General features: G+C 40.5%; 1 protein-coding gene across 5 annotated transcripts in view; it reads left to right on the forward strand.

The window, feature by feature from the left end:
* The window catches only part of Casd1 (CAS1 domain containing 1), a 42,445-nt gene extending 32,003 nt beyond the window's left edge, over nucleotides 1-10,442 (forward strand). For 3 of the 5 annotated variants that reach the window (NM_145398.4, NM_001379144.1, NM_001379145.1), the window contains 5 exons: nucleotides 1,089-1,190; nucleotides 2,833-2,973; nucleotides 4,056-4,133; nucleotides 8,002-8,094; nucleotides 8,939-10,442. In NM_145398.4, the coding sequence (NP_663373.2) occupies nucleotides 1,089-1,190; nucleotides 2,833-2,973; nucleotides 4,056-4,133; nucleotides 8,002-8,094; nucleotides 8,939-9,205 (681 nt within the window). In that variant the 3' untranslated portion in view covers nucleotides 9,206-10,442. Of the gene's footprint in view, nucleotides 1-1,088; nucleotides 1,191-2,832; nucleotides 2,974-4,055; nucleotides 4,134-5,301; nucleotides 5,400-8,001; nucleotides 8,095-8,938 lie in introns of all 5 variants that reach the window. The other 2 variants (NR_166521.1, NM_001379143.1) reach the window with 2 other exon arrangements.
* The last annotated feature ends 8,745 nt before the right edge of the window (nucleotides 10,443-19,187 follow it).

The raw sequence follows: 19,187 nt of genomic DNA on the forward strand, positions 1-19,187 counted from the left end.
GAAATAAAATTTTAAATACAAATGCATTTATTTATAAATACTCTTCATATGTAGCTGCTACAATCATATGCTTATGTTCAGTAGATCCATACCTGTTATGATATATATATATGCTTATATCTATATGTATGTGTGTACACATATAATCAGGGGTCTTTATTTTGCAATTCTTTGTAAGAATGAACCTACATTTTCTGTGGAATAAAGTTTGATACAGTTCTTTTATGTATAGTTGAAGTTGTGGATAAATGAAAATAGTTATATTTTCTAAAAGTGATGAAATTCCTCTGACACAAGGACCCAGTAGTGGCTGAGGCAGTTTCTTCATATTGTTCTCTGGTCAGCAGTAATTGTTTTTTAGTAGTCCTTTTTGATGCTGTTGCAGTAGGTCAAGCAATGGGACATTTCTTAGTAGAATTCGCCGCCACTCTTCAGTCCATACTGAGCACTCGCTCTGTTTGAAAGGCTTCATTGGTGTGCAGGAATGTACCCCAGACTTCTACCCTTCATTCAAACATTCTCTTGCTGTCAGATTAATAAGAGGGTGCCATTCACTAGCTGGACAGAATAAAACTTGAAACTGTGGCTAGTAATAATAGCATTTGAGGATGGCTGATTAGAGTGACTAATTCAGGGGGCTCTTTCAACCGTAATAATTATAAATAATTAAAGACATTTAGAGGAAAATAAATTATATTTTTCACCTTAAAATTTTTTTGGATATTGATATTGTATTGGCTGAGGTGTTTTGTAATTTTGTGTCTCTAGTAAATATAAAAATGTTTTAATATTATGTTAAACTCAGTAGAATAATTTCAAATTACTAGGGGTTTGTTGTTCTTCTTGTTTCAAAATCTTGTATTTTTCGTAGATTCCATGTGAAAGACAAATTTGAAAAGTATTAAATAAACTTTTTTGGCCATAGCTGAAATACATTTACTCTTTTTCAAATGAAGCCAAGTTTTCAAGTGAATTGATCAGACGTTAAGAATGTGAATGGTCTTTATTTACTGTTAGCTTGACAAATACATAGATCATAATGGAACTGCAAAGCAAGCGCTGACCTGACTGGCTGCATTCCTTTTCAGGGTGCATTTGAGAAGATCTTTTCTCTATGGCCACTTTCCAAATGTTTTGAACTAGAAGGGAGCGTGTATGAATGGTGGTTCAGGTGGAGGCTAGACCGCTACGTATGTATTTACTTTGTGATATCTTCATGCCTCAAATTATACTGCTAGAAAATTATTTGCACTCCTGACTATTTCTGCTTAGGTTTTATACAAAGAAACTTGTTGAGAGTAAGTTAAAGCTTACTACCCATGAACCCTTTCTCATTACAGCAGAAAATGAGTATGTCTGTCTCTCACCAGGAAAATATTTTAAGTGTTGTCTATAAAGGGGCTTCTGACAGACAGTTGTAATTTCTTGATGATTCACATATATGTGCTCTACCATTGAGAACAATATTCATTGAGTGTCATGATGTTTCCTGGATTTCATAAGATATTGATGTTGGGAAGTGTGTATTAAAGAGCAGCATACCTCTGAGCAGCCAAGTGTTTTCAGTCTGCTCTCAAACCTACGGTTACTATTATCATGCGCTTAGTAAGCTCTGCAATATAGACGTGGGGATAGGCTTGCAAAGCAGCAGCAGCCACAGCATGGTGAGGGACTCCACACACTTAACCTGAAATCATTCGGAGACCTTTGACTAAGCAAAGGTAACCGGCCTAGCAGAGCACTCAGCGGCGCTAATTACTTTCCCATGAGCTCTTTCCTTTCTATCCTTCACCATCTTTCAATATGCCCTGAGAGCTATTCTGAGGCATCCCAGCTTCCCAGCTCCTGTTTACTTCCCAAGGAACTTTATTGCATTTCCAAGCCACATACAAATAAAATGGCTCTGCTAAAGCCTTTGTCGGCTTTAGCAGATAAGCTGCAAGGATGTGCTTATCTTCATCTGTTTGGGAAACTAAAACAGACCAGGGTAGCCTGATTAGCTCCTGAACAACAAAGCATATTTCTTACAGTTCCAGAGACCAGGATCCTGGGCAGCCATGGTCTCACTGGAAATGGTCTCTGGGGTCTCTTTTACAGGGCACTAACCCTGCTCATAAAGATTACACCCTCCTGACCTGACCATTTCCCATGTACCCACATAAAACTCCAGATTCCACACAGGAATTCAGTTTCAACATAGGAGAGGTTGTGTGTGTGTGTGTTTTGTATTTTTTGTGCAGGGTGGGAGGTGGGGGTTGGAGGGGGACACAAAAGTCCAGTCCATTGCAGTGATGAATTGTGGTTATTTATGTCTTTTTTGGTTTTTTGTTTGGTTGGTTTTTTTAAAGAAAAAGCTCTGGGTTTTCTTCCACACCATATTGTTTAATATACATAGTTTCCTTTTAAACATAAAATTTAGTGTTGCTGTTTGGTTTGGTTGAAGGGATGGGTATAAAATGTGTTTCAATGTTTTGGAGAAAGTTTAGAAGTATGTTTAAATTGCTGAGGTTGGAGATGTAACTCAGCAGAGGGGTTGGTGCTGCTCAGTGGAAGGCTCTGGGTTCAATGTCCACCGCTTGAGATGGTCACTGTCTTTCTTCCTGGGGGCCTTGGGGGCAGCCTCTGTCTCTGCTGGACACTTCCTTTCCTGGCTTGCATGCTCCAGCGGTCACTCGCTTGATTAGACAGTCAAAGTTTGCTCTTCATAGCAACTCTAAAGTCTTAAGCTTCTAGCCCAGGAGCTTTTATAAATGCAGTTTTAAATATCCAAGGATTGTTGCTAGCATTTGAGATGTAACTCTTCAAAACCAATTTTCTCCCTGTTGTTCTCAGGTTGTCTTCCATGGGGTTCTGTTTGCTTTCATTTATCTGGCTTTGCAGAGACGGCAAATACTTTCTGAAGGAAAGGGTGAACCACTCTTTTCAAACAAAATTTCCAACTTTCTATTGTTTGTTTCAGTAGTGTCTTTCTTGGTAAGTTTCAAAATGTAAGCGTCTAATTTTCTCAATTTTTAACTGGTAGAATTAACCTATAAATAAAGAAAATGTAATTTAAATGAACATTTTAAAACTTTTTACTGTATTTTTTCTAATTAGATGTAAGTTCTACATAGAATGCATATATAAGTTATAAATACTAGCTGAGAGTATAGTAAAATAGGAATTTTAAAAGTTACAATCAGCTGGGCGGTGGTGGTGCACGCCTTTAATCCCAGCACTTGGGAGGCAGAGACAGGCGGATTTCTGAGTTAGAGGCCAGCCTGGTCTACAAAGTGAGTTTCAGGACAGCCAAGACTATACAGAGAAACCCTGTCTCGAAAAAACAAAAACAAACAAAAAAAACAAACAAACAAACAAAAACAAAAAAAAAACAAAAAAAAGTTACAATTATACCATGTACTATCTGTCTCTATCTCTCTATCTATCTATCCATCTATCTATTATCTATCTATTGGGTGAGTTAGGGGGTTGAGACAGGGCTTCTCTGTGTAGCCCTGGCTGTACTGTCATCCCTCTATAGACTAGGCTGGCCTTGGACTTGCAGAGATCTCCTTGCCTCTGCTTCCCAGCACCACCACGGCCACCACTGCCACCACTGCCACCACCCAGCTCCATGTGCTCGTGAATGTGAAAAGCCAGCAATTGGTGGTGATGACCATATTGCCAGAAGTGCCCAAAACTCCATTTCTCACCCCCACCCACACCCCGTCCCCCCATGCTTAGGCAGTTGATGCTACTGAAACAAGTGATCAGACCTCCCAAGAGCTTTTTTTAAACTGTATTTATTTACACTTCAGTTGTTGTCCCCCTTCACAGTCTCCCCTCTGCAATCCCCCCCCCATCCCTCCTCCCCTTTGCCTCTAAGAGGGTACTTCCCCACCCGCCCACTCTCACCTCACCCCTCTAGCATCCCCCTTTGCTAGGGAGAGCTTTTAATGGTACTTTTTATAGCATAGTGAGGTACCAAGTTATAAAGAAGAAAACCCCTAAGCCATTGTAATGTGTCTGTTTAAGGGTCCGCAGTGTTGAGATCTGACTGTCCTTTCTTGTTTTAGACCTATTCCATCTGGGCTAGCAGCTGTAAGAACAAAGCAGAGTGTAACGAACTCCACCCATCTGTGTCTGTGGTACAGGTAACTCTCTCTTCATTTTTCTCTATACTTCTTCATACTGTGTTGCTCAGGCTGGCCTTAGTCTTCCAGACAATAAAACATTTCAACATCCTCTTCCCAGATTTGCTTTTTCAATATTTGTTTGAGTTTATTTAATTTTATTTATTATCTATTATGCTAAGTTCCATGTTAATAATAAAAGGCTCACTATTAAACAAGATGTGATATCTCTTCTCATGAAATTTATGGTTTACTGGATATGTGGACCAGTATACATTGATTCATTTATCTCAATGTTTTGTAATCATTTAATAATCAACTAATTCTGCATGTTAGATACTCAGGTGATGGCCAGATTCAGCACAGCTTCTATCCTTATGGAGGTGACAATCTCTATACCAAATTATTATAGTAATCACATAATTATGAATATATCATACATTATGAGAATATAATAAAGGAAATGGCATCAGGGATCAGGGATCATTTTATTTTCCTGAGGATAGAGGGAATGAAGAAACAGTTGGGCAGGCCTTATTGTGAAAGGGGACATGGCACATTCAAGGAGCTATATGCAGGAACTGGGACTGGAACTCGGAGAGCCTAAATGTAAAGACATGTGGGATAGTTCCTGGAAAGGGGGAAGAGTGTGTTGAGGACTCAGATTGGACCTACAAAGCAAGAGGTTTGCAGTCGTCATAGGGTACAATCATCGGTGTGTGAACAGCAGGTACAGATTGCTTTGAAACCATGGGTGTTTTTCCTAACCTTTATTGATGAAAGAACAGGATTTTTGAAGGAAGTTGTGTCTTAAAATCTAAAGGATGAGTAGTTCAGAGGGTCATGAGAGTTTTTGGAGTGTCTCCTAGGCCCTGAGTGGTCTTCAGTGCAGGGACTGTTTGCTTTATTCTCAGCTTCTGTGGACGGCAGCACAAACCGGTGAGGGATTCTGTAGACACGATTAGTAATGAAGTGTTCTGTGATGTCTCTGAATGCCATTTCTATTACTTCTGCTGACAATGGTACTACCTACCAACAGCTCTTTATACAACTTATAAAATGTCATTGCTGTGACTCACAGGATGAGAGGGAACATTAGCACTCACAATATAGCAGACAGAACAATTTAGGAAGAGCAGACAGAGAGAATGGCTGCAAGCAGAATAATACCAACTCTTCCCCCACTTAGCCACCTCCACAGGCTCATATATCTGAAGTTACGTTTGTTGGAAAGACCATAGCCTCTTCCTTGTAAGGCAAAAGAATGGACAAGGAATATGAACTAAAGTAAGAGTTAGTTTTACTCGATGTTTGCTTCTTTTTAAGACTATTTGTTCCACCTTGTGAATGGCAACAGCATCTCAGACCATCAAGTGTTATAGCCACATCCTTCCAACCTGACTGCATGCTTATTCTTAGATATGAACAGAGGATGTGTGTGTGTGTCTGTGGGTGGGTGGGTGGGTGTGGGTGGGGGTGTGTGCACCCTGAGAAGCTGAAAGAGTGAAAGACAGATATATAGATATATGTACATATACAGATATATAGTATATGTGTGTGAGTGAGTGAGTTGAGTGAGTGAGTGAGTGAGTGAGTGAGTGAGTGAGTGTTGCAAGGAATCAAACTCAAGTCTGACGGTCTCTGCAAGCATATTACTATTGAGTGTACCCCCAACCAATGTCAGGTTGAATTTGAACTTTGTGGTTTTGCCTATCAGACTTGATAAGAATTTCTAACAGTGACTAGCTAAAGAACTGCTATTAACCATAAAGAATGTATAGAAAATGATTCTTATAGTACCCAGAAAGTGACAACACTAGCCCAATTTTAACCATCGTTATGTTCATTTGAAGCTAACAGTGACCTCCCAGACTTCACACGTGTTCTCCGTGGTTATTTTCTTTTGACTTTTCACTTTTCCTTACATACTAAATACAAAATAAAACATAAGACTTAAATACGATAAAGAGATGAGATACACTTTGGGACATGGTAGGTCCCAGATAGAAGAGAGGGAGTGGCTTGTTAGATACTCTTCCCAGATTTCATGTTGCTCAGCCTAACGGATTGCATGCATATATATCCATCTTTCTCGTACTTTACCTTAAACCTTTGATATATTAAAAATTATAATAGTACAATAAATAGACATAGGTCTCCTCTGCTTGATCTTTGCCTCTAACTGTGTAGTGCTTATGCTGTTAATTACGTAAAACATTTCTTTATAGATCTTCAGTGTGTGCCTCAATAAATACCCGCACAAATTTTCATCCTGCATCCCAATTTGTGTTGGTGAGAATTAAGATCATGTTAAGTCTCTCTCCTCAGTTCCAACACTTGCACAGACAGGCCAGGGTGATAGCTCTCTGATACCATTGCTGCAAGTATCCCTCAGTTGAATTGCGTCTGAGAGTTCTTCTGGTCAGATTAGCCACATACCTCCTTTCACCTCCTTACCTACTATGCTTCCCAGAGAATGCCTACATCTTGTGAGCAAGGCAAGGGGTGAACGTCACTCGATGTAAGTTCTTTTCTTACATTTAAATGGTATCCCAGCCCTTTGATAGGAGAAAGTTTTGAAAAGATAGTGATGAAAATACAATCTCTTTTTTAAAAAGCATGTGAGCCGGGCGGTGATGGTGCACGCCTTTAATCCCAGCACTCGTGAGGCAGGGGCAGGCGGATTTCTGAGTTTGAGGCCAGCCTGGTCTACAAAATGAGTTCCAGGACAGCCAGGGCTATACAGAGAAACCCTGTCTCAAAAAACAGACAGACAGACAGACAGACAGACAGACAGACAGACAGACAGACAGACAGATAAATGAATGAATGAATAAGCACAATGTCTTGCTTCTTTGAAAAAAATGAATTCCGAGGACAGCTTAATATTAAGCTTTGCTTAATAAACTGGATATTGGATATGAGACTGTGAATTAGAAGTTTTAAAAATGCAAGGAAGGTTGTTCTACCTTGTGCAAAAGAATACGGGAGCTGAGTGACAAGTTAGAAGTCCCCATACTGGGGATTTTATTAGAATAAAAATCCGGAGAGAAAACTAGTGCACACGAATGCTGTGTAAGAGGGATGCCATTTCTCCGGTGTTGCAGCAGCAACCTGATGATATTCATGGCCCTGCTGTTTCCCACACAAACATCCCTGTCAGTGGAGGAAGGAGTGTGCTCATTGGATTTCTGTCACTGTGACAAAATACTCAAGGAAAGCCACTTGAAGGAGAAAAGGCTGCCTTTAATCCAGGACTTGCTAGGTTTCAGTTGAGTTTGTAGGGCTGTGCATCTGGGCTGTGATGATGCAGAGTGCCCTGATATGAGTGTAGCCTGTCATAGCTGCTCACCCCACGAGACCAAGCAGCAGAACTAGAGAGGTAGTTCCAGGGATAAGGTATGTGTGTCCCCTTTGATCTGCTCTCTCCATCTAGGCCCCATCAAGCAATAGACCATCCAGATGGCCATAAACTGATCAGTGGGTAAATCCATTTTAGGAACCCTTTATATCCAAAGCTAAACAAGGCATTTGAAATATGTGAAGAGTAAGAGTGGCCACCTGGCAGATACTTCATGAATGAAGCAAAAGTCCATCAACTTCACACAGCGTCTGGGTTGGGGTGAATGGTGTGTTCTCGTTATGCATAAAGTAAAACACTTGTCTTAGTAACCTCAAATCCACACTACCCTTCAGTATAGAGATCATATGTTGAGAAACCTAGCTTCTATCCACTCTAATCAAAATACCCGACCAATATTTATCAAATAAAAAACCATATATATCAAATTCAAGAATATAAAAGATAAAGCTACCCCTTAAGACTTCACTCGAATTCTTTTAAATAAATGTGTTGTTCATATTTATCTTTCTTGGGTTTTCCTCATAGATTGTAGCCTTCATCCTGATAAGGAACATACCTGGATATGCCCGTTCTATATACAGTTCTTTTTTTGCTTGGTTTGGAAAAATTTCACTAGAGGTTGGTAATCTAATATTTTCCTTTATCACAGACAGCTGAGTGTATACATGCATATATGCTGAGTGTATACGCATATATGCGTATGTGTGAATGTGCAAATCTGACATACGTTTTTAGATTAAAGTTACATCTAAGTAGAATAATGACATTGAACCATCATAAAGCATTTGGGAATGTTTTTTAAAGACTTTTTAAACAATAGCTAGATGTCAGTAACTGTCAATGTGTTCTTCACACTCTTTCAAGCTTTTCAGTACAACTAAGATGCTTGAGTAAGAAAAGTATTAAACCAGATATTAATGAATTCACACCAGGAAGATTTTGACTTTTTATTCATCTCCGTAATTAAATATTGCTGGAATTGAGATCTCTAATGTTACTGTAGTGAATGTAACTTTAATATGACTGGACACTGTGGAAGATAGCCAAAGTCATCACAGTGTGAGCTATAAAAGACAAAATTATCTGCTAAATCAATTTAAGCCACGGGGTCAGAAGCACATTCTGGCCTTTCCTATTGGAGATGGATTTTACCGATTCCATCTACCGATCTCTGGCGCGGTTATAGCAGATTCTTCTTGGAGTAGGAGAATTATTGAGTTACTGTTTAAAATAGGGCAGGTAAGTTTCTCCACGTTTTCTAGTCAGGATTCTGCCATCTTCTGATTGTCTCAGTGAGCAGAGGGTTGTATGGGTCAGCAACGTGCACAACAGGGACCAGTGTGGAGTCAGATGGGCTCAAAAGCCCCAGGGTAAAGCATGCTCACAAGTTTAAGCTGGGAAACGTTCAGACTTACTCACTGGTGCCCTGGGCGCACCTAACTGTAAGTGTTTTCTGTCCCAGCTGTTCATCTGCCAGTACCACATCTGGCTGGCAGCAGACACAAGGGGCATCCTGGTCCTCATCCCTGGAAACCCGACACTCAACATCATCGTCAGCACGTTCATCTTCGTTTGTGTGGCACATGAGATTTCTCAGATCACCACTGACCTCGCGCAGGTCGTTATTCCTAAAGATAACCCGTCTCTCTTCCGAAGGCTGGCATGTACGATTGCATTCTTTGGTGGAGTCCTCATCTTATCCTCCATTCAAGATAAATCAAGACTGTAGGCTCCTACAATCCTAACAACAAACTCTTCGGGCTTACTTTGCATCTGCCTAGACGAGAAAATCATCTGTTTGAAGATATTAATGACTGTGTAAATATAAACATTTGGCAACAGGACAGTTTTGTGACGTCTGTTGAACTTGCGCGATTGTATATATCAGCCCTGTGTATATCCAATGTGAAATGCACACAGTGAACCAGGATGCATCGTATAAGAGTGCATGTGGAAAACCCTTTTCTACCAGATCTGTGTCTCTATTTATAGGTGATTATAGTTAGCATATGAAGGCAGGGAATGGTGGACTTTCCAGTAAACCTATGTAAGTACGTTAATTAGGTTAGTGACACCACTGTGTGTCTTGATATCCTCTGACTGTGTGGTAATCATTGCGTCGGCATCTGTGCGCCCAGACCCTCCTACTTCACAGACAACTTAGTACCGAAGTGACTTGCGGTGTTCTTCCCTGTCACGTGTGCCGTGCTGTGGAATGAGAGACTGTTATGTCTTTAACCCGTGCACATTCACGTCCACTGTGTTTCCTGATGTGATTTTTTCCCTAGCTGTAGTTTGCGGGTATGTAAGCCTAAATCTTTGGACACTTTGCCCTTCACAGAGTTGTTCTAAAGCTCGGTGACAAGGTTTTGTTATTGTGTATGTTGTTGTTGCTTATTTTTAAAAAGGCCAAATTTTCCTTCCAATCCAAACAGTCTATTTCTTTTTCCTAAACTATACCAGAATTTAAAAAGAAAAGAAAACAAAACAAAACAACAACAAAACCAAAAACCCTACCCCATGGATCCATTAGTGTTTGCTGGTCGCTAATTAAGTAGAGTGTATTATTTCCAATGTTTGGAAGGTTCTTTATAAACACTTGGTATTGCTTATTATGCCCTCATTTTTTAAAAAAAAAATATTTATCGATCTGAACCTGTGCAGCATAATGAAGTTCCAAATCTTTGATTGAAATGTGTGACCGTAGTAGAATTTTAAGTAAACTGCTGATTTTGAACAATAAGTGATCTGTTCGTTTTTTATAAGTAACTGTTAGAGGTATACATTTATTTATCTGTTGTACAGATCTGATTATGATTTTTAATGTATAAAATATTGCACTTATTTGCTCTCATTCTGTGTGTGGTAAGATGTATTTTCTGTTCATAGTGTGTGACAATAAGAAGTAATTTAAACAGTAAATAAACACTCAGTGGATGCTTATTTTTGTATTGGCAAAGAATCAAGCCATGTGTGGTTTTTGTTTTGTTTTTTTATCAATTTTTTTCTTCACTCTCTTTCTCCAACTCTTAGTTACCAAGTTCTCACTGGGAGGGGTGAATGCGCTCTTGTGGTGATGGTGTCTCTTAACAGGGATTTCAGCAGTGTGCCTTCTGTGTACCTTGATTTAAAAGTTTCATACTTCTCGTGCCTCATAATGCAACGGATACAGCCCCATTAACTGGGAAATAGTTATTCCACAGAAATGTGCTTTTCTTTTTTCTCTCTTCTTCTGCCTTTCCTTAATCTTTTGACATTTCCCAGATAGACAATTGTAGTGATTCATTGCCCTGCCTCCTGGACAGCAGCCTTGTAAGCAGGGAATCGTATAAATCGTTATAAATCAAAACCTTCCTAGCTCTGTGCTCACATTATTCTTGCTCCTGTAGCTTGCCAATGACCAGAGTGCATTTTAATTTAGCTTGTAAGTGTTATCACCTGAAGAAGGCTCTTCCTGGTGGAACAATTGAGAGAGATGACTGTTTCTCTCCGTGGTTTGGAGGCAACTGTCTTTCAGTAATGATGTCCAAGAAAATGCTAAGGTTTTTTTTTTTTTATTCTGTATGAACTCAAGATAAAAACTTGAGTGAGAAGCCCTGTTTCTTCATGGCATGTCTTATTAAGTTGTAAATTTTTTTAGATAGAACGATACATAATAATATAGAAATCCATTACATTTCATTTGATTTAGCCTATCCCCTGGATAAGAGGGCATTGCACAAGTTACCGGAAGGATAGCATCTGTGTTTAGTAATGAACTGTTATTTCTGCCATGGTGTAGATACTGGTTGTTGTCGGGCACGCGATTCTCCATAACAAGCTGCTTCTGTGTGCTAGTGAAGACAGAACATGCAGATGAAACTCAGATTTTCTCTAGTAGGAATCACGTTCAGGACCCCATCCTCCGCCTTCAAGCTACTTTGCTGCTCAATTTTCCCACATCCTTCCTGCTTCTTGTGTCAAATCTTCCCTTAGTGTTTCTTGAGAAAGAATCATGGACATTTCAGCCTGCCTTCTACCCTTCTCTATCTACCTGTGCCAAATCACATTGATGCTCTGTGTGATGGGAGTAGATGATGTTGGTACGCCACTTCTCCATCATAAGATGACGCTAGATTCTCTAATGGATGCATTCTTTCCCTTCACAAATCCTTTATTATCTCAAGGCTAGGAAGCTTTTAAACTTAATAAACTTAAAGTTTATAATAGCATATCAGTATTTCTTTTTAATTTTTTTACAGATACTTTTATAGGTAGATGGATTGATGGATGATAGATAGATAGATAGATAGATAGATAGGTAGACAGACAGACAGAAGATAAATACATTCCACAGAACCAAGGGCAACACGTCATGTAAACACTAAATGAGGGGTAATACTATCAGAAAGTGTTTGCAATTCCTCAGAGAGAATCCAATCTCTTTAACTTGGAATTTTTATCAATCTAGAAAATGTTAGAAGAACCAAATTGGCATTTTTTAATGTTGAACAATATTAAATTGCTAATATGCTAGTATTTTTGACATACAAAAATAAGTTTCACATTGTCCAACCTAACAGCTTTCTCTCTCTCTTTCTCTCTCTGTTATTTTATTTATTTACAGTTCAAATGTTATCTCCCTTCCTGGTTTCCCCCCCACAAAACACCCATACCACCCCCTCCCCCCTGCTTCTCTGAGGATGCTCACCCACTCCTGCCTCACTGCCCCAGCATTCCCCTACATTGGGCATAGCACCTTCACAGGACCAAGGGCCTCCTGAAGTACTACTCAGCTATTAAAAACAATGAATTCGTGAAATTCTCAGGCAAATGGATGGAACTAAAAAATATCATCCTGAGTATGGTAACCCAGTTACCCCCTCCCCCCCCAAAACAAACAAACAAACAAAAAAAAAACATAGTATGTACTCACTGATAAGTATATAATTAGGCAAAAAGCTCAGAATACCCACCATACAACCCGCAAACCATATGAAACTCAAGAAGAAGGAAGACCAAAGTGTGGAAAATTCAGTCCTATTCAGAAGGGGAAACAAAATAATCAAGGGAGGTAGAGGGAGGGGGGATTTGGAAGGAAGACAGAAGGGGGAGGAGAAAAGGAGGACAGAATCAGATGTGAGACGAGATGGGAGAGATGTACAGAGGGCCAGGAACTTGAATAGAAGTGTGTAGCAGTGGGAGATGGTGAACTGAGGGTAGCCACCAGAAAGTTCCAGATGCCAGGAAAGCAAGAGGCTCCCAGGACCCAGTGGGGATGACATTACCTTAAGTACCCAACAAGGGGGAGAGAGAACCTGTAGAAACCATATCTAAAGGTTAGGCACAGCCCTTGGTTGAGGGATGAGGCCACTTACCCATCTCAAAAATTTTAACCCAGAATTGCTCATGTCTAAAGGAAATTCAGGGACAAAGAGTGGAGCAGAGACTGAAGGAAAGGCCATCCAGAGACTGCCCCACCTGGAGATCCATCTCATGTGCAGACACCAAAACCAGACACTATTGTTGATGCCATGTGCTTGCTGACAGGAGCCTGATATGGCTGTCTCCTGAGAGGTTCTGCCAGAGCCTGACAAATACAGAGGTGGATGCTTGTAGCCAACCATCGGACTGAGCCTGGAGATCCCAATGGAGAAGTTAGGCAAAGGACTGAAGGAACTGAAGGGGTTTGCAACCCCATAGGAAGAACAACCATATTAACCAACCAGACCCCCCCAGAGCTCCCAAGGACTAAACCACCAACCAAAGAGTGCACATGGAGGGACCCATGGCCCAGCTGCATGTGTAGCAGAGGGCGGCCTTACCTGGCATCAACGGGAGGGCTTCCTTTTATTTTATAAAACAAAAAGATCCTGATGAGTTGCTAATTACACAAATACACTGATAATTATTATAAAGGTTACAAATACTAAGCCTGGTCATATTTGGAGTAGTTCTATAAGGATTGATGAAAACTTTAGGCATTCATTTTTAAAAGCACTGGTAAACATTTTTATTCAATAAAATTTATTCTAGGGTTGTGTTATATGAATTAAAAATACTATTAAATTTCCTAGAAGATTCATGAAAAAGTACAGACAATAAGCTATTTTTCAAGAAGTTTGAGGCTATTTATTATAAAATCCCTAGCAGATTAATTAGAAGTTACCTACTTAAATCTTGGAGAATAAAAATAAGACCAATCAATATTTTAAAAGGAAGCTTGGGGCTTGCAACATGGGGGGGGGGGGTGCGGCGGGGGGGGGGAGGAGCTTGCTGCTGTGCCTATGGAGTGAGTTGGATGCCTGGGACTGTACAATAATAGAACTTTCACAAGTTGTTCTCTGGCTGGGCGTGGTGGTGCACGCCTTTAATCCCAGCACTCGGGAGGCAGAGGCAGGCGGATTTCTGAGTTCGAGGCCAGCCTGGTCTACAAAGTGAGCTCCAGGACAGCCAGGGCTATACAGAGAAACCCTGTCTCGAAAAAAACAAAAAAACAAAAACAAAAAAAAAACAAACAAAAAAAAAACCAAGTTGTTCTCTGACCTCTATGTATGTGCTAAAAAGTGTGTGTGTGTATTGTGTGCGTGTTTGTGTGTGTGTGTGTGTGTGTATGTGTGTGTGTGTGTATGTGTGTGTGTGTACACGCATAGGCACATACCTACACACACACACATACACACTAAATGTATCAAAAATATGAACTTTGTAGTTATTTAAAAGTACATCATTTCAGACAAAAATCTTTAAGAATATTTATGTTAAAAACTCATCTATATTGGGATTTCTACTGGTACTTATAGTTTAGAGTATTATCTAATAATGATAATTGTTTTAAAGTTTAATCTCAAAAATACTATTAAAAGCACATCGTTGTTTTTTCTTCTTCTCAAACAGAAGCATTTTCCCTCCTGTGGACAAACTGAACGCTTTCTTTCAGCTGATGGTCAAAGCTCTCCGAATTACCACTGTCTCTAAAGTCTGAATTCCAGGCCGTGAGCAGCTACCTTCTTTCTCCTTCTGTTGCTCTATCTGCTTCTCTCACTTGCCTACCTCCAATTCTCTTAAAACGTGAAATTTAAACATCTCCGTCAAACCACCCACTTCCTTCTTTTTATACTATGCAAATATTAATCATTAGTCCCCATTATCTTATCAGACCCCAGCACTTGAGTAAACCTTGCAACTCCACAGTGAAGATGTCATCTCTTCTGAACATGGGGTGCAGTAAGCAAAATAGATACAGAAAGCCATGGCCACCAGCTCAGAAGTTTAGGTTTATTTCTCCTATCTTTAAACAAGATTCCCCTTGTAGTCTTGTACTTGCAAAGCCAGGCATCACTTCACTTCTCACAGCCTAACCTGCTCTTGTTAGGATAATGGAGACCCTCCGTCCTGCTAAATCCCACAGTTACTGCTGTCCTTATCCTGGACCGCAGGCAGCCATCTTTCTATTACCTGTGTGCCATTTCTTTCTGTCTCTTCTCGTTTGTTTTTCTTCCAATCTGGAAATCCAGACTGTTTTTTTATGGGTCCTCTTCACACCTCTTCACACCTTCTTCTTCTTCTTCTTCTTCTTCTTCTTCTTCTTCTTCTTCTTCTTCTTCTTCTTCTTCTTCTTCTTCTTCTTCTTCTTCTTCTTCTTCTTCTTTTTTTTTGGTTTTCCAAGTCAGGGTTTCTCTGTGTAGCCCTGGCTGTCCTGGAACTCACTTTGCAGACCAGGCTGACCTCGAACTCAGAAATCCACCTGCTTCTGCCTCCCAAGTGCTGGGATTAAAGGCATGCGCCACCACTGCCCAGCCTCTTCACACCTTCAACATCTAAACTATATTTCCTCAAACCCAGTCCTCTGACTTCTAAACTCGTTCTTAATACACCTTACCTAATTGCAGGACTTGGACTTGACATATCATCTGTATGCTGATGTATGTTTATGGACTACCTTAACAAGAACTCCTATATACATCTGTTCTCTCTGACTGTTTTTAAAGACATCTAATCATTAAACTAGCAGGCAAAGCATCCCTAGTACTGTCCACATAAAAACAGACCAATCAAACCTTCCAGTTGTCCCCCATCTTGGCAAATAGCTACTGCATCCCTCCAAGGACAACAAAAATGCAAGCTCTCAGGAAATCTCGTCAGCTTCTCTCAGAGTACATTCATAATTCAGCTACCCGTCATCAGCTCCAGGGTGACCACTGTGCCAAAATAGCTTCAATCATCTCCTGGATTATTTTGGGTCTATAACTTGTTTGGATTTTGCTTGTTTTAGTTTCTTGGGGGGGAGGGGGGATGCGGGGGGTATGTGCATATGTCTGATCTCATTTCTCAAGAGCCCTTTGTCCTCTGTTTTGAGAGAAGGGTTCTGACTGGCCTGGGGTTTACTGACAAGGCTAGACTAGCCTGTCTGCACCTCCCTGTTTTGGGGTTCCAGGCATGTACCACCCACCATCTGAGCTTTTTGATGTTAAGTTCTGGGAATTGAACTCATGTTCTGGGTCTTCAGTGTGTATCTGACTCCCTTAGAACATGTTTCTGAAGACAGAAAGTCATCTTCTCATTTGCTGTTACTTGTCCAGCTGCTGTGACACTGTTTCCCTCAGCCCACCATTTGCTGATGTCACAGCTCAGCCAATGCTGCAACCAAGTACTGACCCTATTTTTGAGGGAAGGAAGCAGACTTGCAAATCATGAGACAATTCAGAAGGTGCTTCACTTAGGGACAGGGACAAGGGGCTAAAGTGGTCCTTTAGTTGGTTTCTGCAATGTTAATTACAGTACTCTAATGTTTTAAATAGACAAACAGCTGCATTCAGATGGGTTCTTCCTGTCCGGAAAGGTAACTCCAGCCAGAACTGAACATGGCCTCCCTGCAGAGTACAGTCTGCCTTCCCACCATGGTTACTACCAGTCCCTATTTGGTCCTTGCTTATCATTGCTTCTTACAGTAGTAAATCATTTCTTTGAATTTAAATCTCTATGGAAAGTAAGAAAATAAATAAATAAACAACAAAAATCATCTATTTTTTAAAAGATTGAATTTTTGTGAAAGCCAGAATTATTAATCATTGTTAAAGTAAGTGATACTAAAACCAGAGGCGACGCAGAGGAATGCATATGCAAACGCAGGAAGGTCGGACTGATCCATGGACTAAATTTTTTAAAAAGCCAAAAACAAATCTTGATTTTAAATAAAAAATATTTAAAGATACATAGCAACACTGTGAAATTTATATGTGCAAATATAACAAATGAGAAACATCTAAACATTTTACACGTTAATTTTAACAAAAACTACATGCAAAAAAATGAACTTTTGAAAATATAAAGTTAACCCAAAACATTGTTTTATCCCTCAACACGCTATGATTGGATGATACCTTATGGGGAAGCTTTTTTAAGGATGACAATTTGTGCCATTTTCTTTGGTAATTCATCCAAGTCCAGACATCGACAGCATGAGATAGTTCATTTTATCTGTTCATGTCCTCAAGGGGCTTTTTCATGTCATCAAGTGGTCCAAAATTCTCTAGTATCAGGTTTCTTATAAGGCAATTGCTCGTTAATGAGCTGGGTTAACAGGATCTATTTTTTATTAGATATTTTCTTTATTTACATTTCAAATGCTATCCCAAAAGTTCCCTAGACCACCCCACCCCCGCTCCCCTACCCACCCACTCCCACTTCTTGGCCCTGGCGTTCCCCAGTACTGGGGCAGATAAAGTTTGCAAGAACAAGGGGCCTCTCTTCCCAGTGATGGCTGACTAGGCCATCTTCTGCTACATATGCAGCTAGAGACACTAGCTCTGGGGGTACTGGTTAGTTTATATTGTTGTTCCACCTAGAGGGTTGCAGACCCCTTCAGCTCCTTGGGTGCTTTCTCTAGCTTCCCCATTGGGGGCCCTGTGTTCCATCCTATAGATGACTGTGAGCATCCACTTCTGTATTTGCCAGGCACTGGCATAGCCTCATATGAGACAGCTATACCAGGGTCCCTTCAGCAAAATCTTGCTGGCATATGCAATAGTGTCTGGGTTTGGTGGCTGATTATGGGATGGATCCCCGGGTGGGGCAGTCTCTGGGGTTAACAGAATCTTAAAAGTTTCATGTCGGTGAATATTGCCAAAGTCACCAACTAGTCAGTATGATTATATAGTGTGTGGACTTAGAAAGTGAGTTTGAAGTGAACGGTGTTATGCAAAAAACGTAGAATTGAAATCCATTGTGGTTTGATGATTTCCTGTTAATACAGGTTGACACTTTCCTCCCTTGTGTGAGGGAAGTAACTCAGGATAGAGCTGTGGCGAGCATATTTGGTGTAGGGAACTAGAACTAAGCACCCACCGCTTCTTTTGGCCTTTTTCCTTCTCCTCTCCATCTTAGGTTCCATTCAGTTGCAAAGAATCAGCCATGGAGAAATCTTTACTTAAAATCTTGAGTTCAGCAGTTACAAATAGCCCACCTATGCATGGAAACTAGGCCAGGAGGCCTTCCTCAGATAGCACAATTTAAAGTTGAAATCATAAAGAGGTTGTACATGGACCAAAATGGTCAATGAATATCTTTAATTAGAATAATGTTTTGTTTTGTTTTAATATTTTTATTAGGTATTTTCCTCATTTACATTTCCAATGCTATCCCCAAATATCCCCCATACCCTCCCCCCTACTCCCCTACCCACCCACTCCCACTTTTTGGCCCTGGCTTTCCCCTGTACTGAGGCATATAAAGTTTGCATGACCAATGGGCCTCTCTTTCCAGTGATGGCTGACGAGGCCATCTTTTGATACATATGCAGCTAGAGTCAAGAGCTCCGGGGTACTGGTTAGCTCATAATGTTGTTCCACCTATAGGGTTGCAGATCCCTTTAGCTCCTTGGGTACTTTCTCTAACTCCTCCATTGGGGGCCTTGTGATCCATCCAATAGCTGACTGTGAGCATCCACTTCTGTGTTTGCCAGGCCCCGGCCTAGCCTCACAAGAGACAGCTCTATCTGGGTCCTGGTGAAGGATAAGACTTCCATAATTGGATATTTAAGCACATTATTAAATAGCAATCATGCCAGTATGGCAAAAATTAAAAAAAAAATGTCTAGATCAATGTTAAAACTGACTTAATTAGCCGAGCAGTGGTGGCACACTCCTTTAATCCCAGCACTTGGCAGGCAGAGGCAGGCAGATTTCTGAGTTCGAGGCCAGCCTGGTCTACACAGTGAGTTCCAGTACAGCCAGGGCTAAACAGAGAAACCCTGTCTCAAAACCCGCCCCCCACCCCCCCCACCCCCCCCCAAAAAAAAACCAAAACCAAAAACAAAACATTGACTTCATTACAAGTAACCTTGTAAAATAAATAAAGCCTTTCCAATTAGGTATTTATGTCAAATTAGGCAGCTTTGTATTAGACATTTTTCTCTTTGCTATAACAGAAAACCCGACAGCAGGTCCATCATCAAGGAGCTGTTTATTGTGACTTTCAGTTGGAGGGCATTGTGCACCATAGTGAGACGGCATAGTGACAGTCTCACAGGGCAGCTGGTCACACTGCATCTGCAGGCAGGAAGCAGAGAGATGCGTTCTGGGACTCCGCTAACTTTCTCCTTTTTATTCTGTTGAAGACCCTAGCCCATGAGATTGCATCACTTACATTAAGGTGGGGTTTGCCACCTTCATTACGTTTTTCTGGAAACAACCTCATCAATACATGCAGAGATGTATTCCACGGTGATTCTA

Source organism: Mus musculus, chromosome 6 (genome assembly GCF_000001635.26).
Source record: "Mus musculus strain C57BL/6J chromosome 6, GRCm38.p6 C57BL/6J".
Classification (NCBI taxonomy): domain Eukaryota; kingdom Metazoa; phylum Chordata; class Mammalia; order Rodentia; family Muridae; genus Mus; species Mus musculus.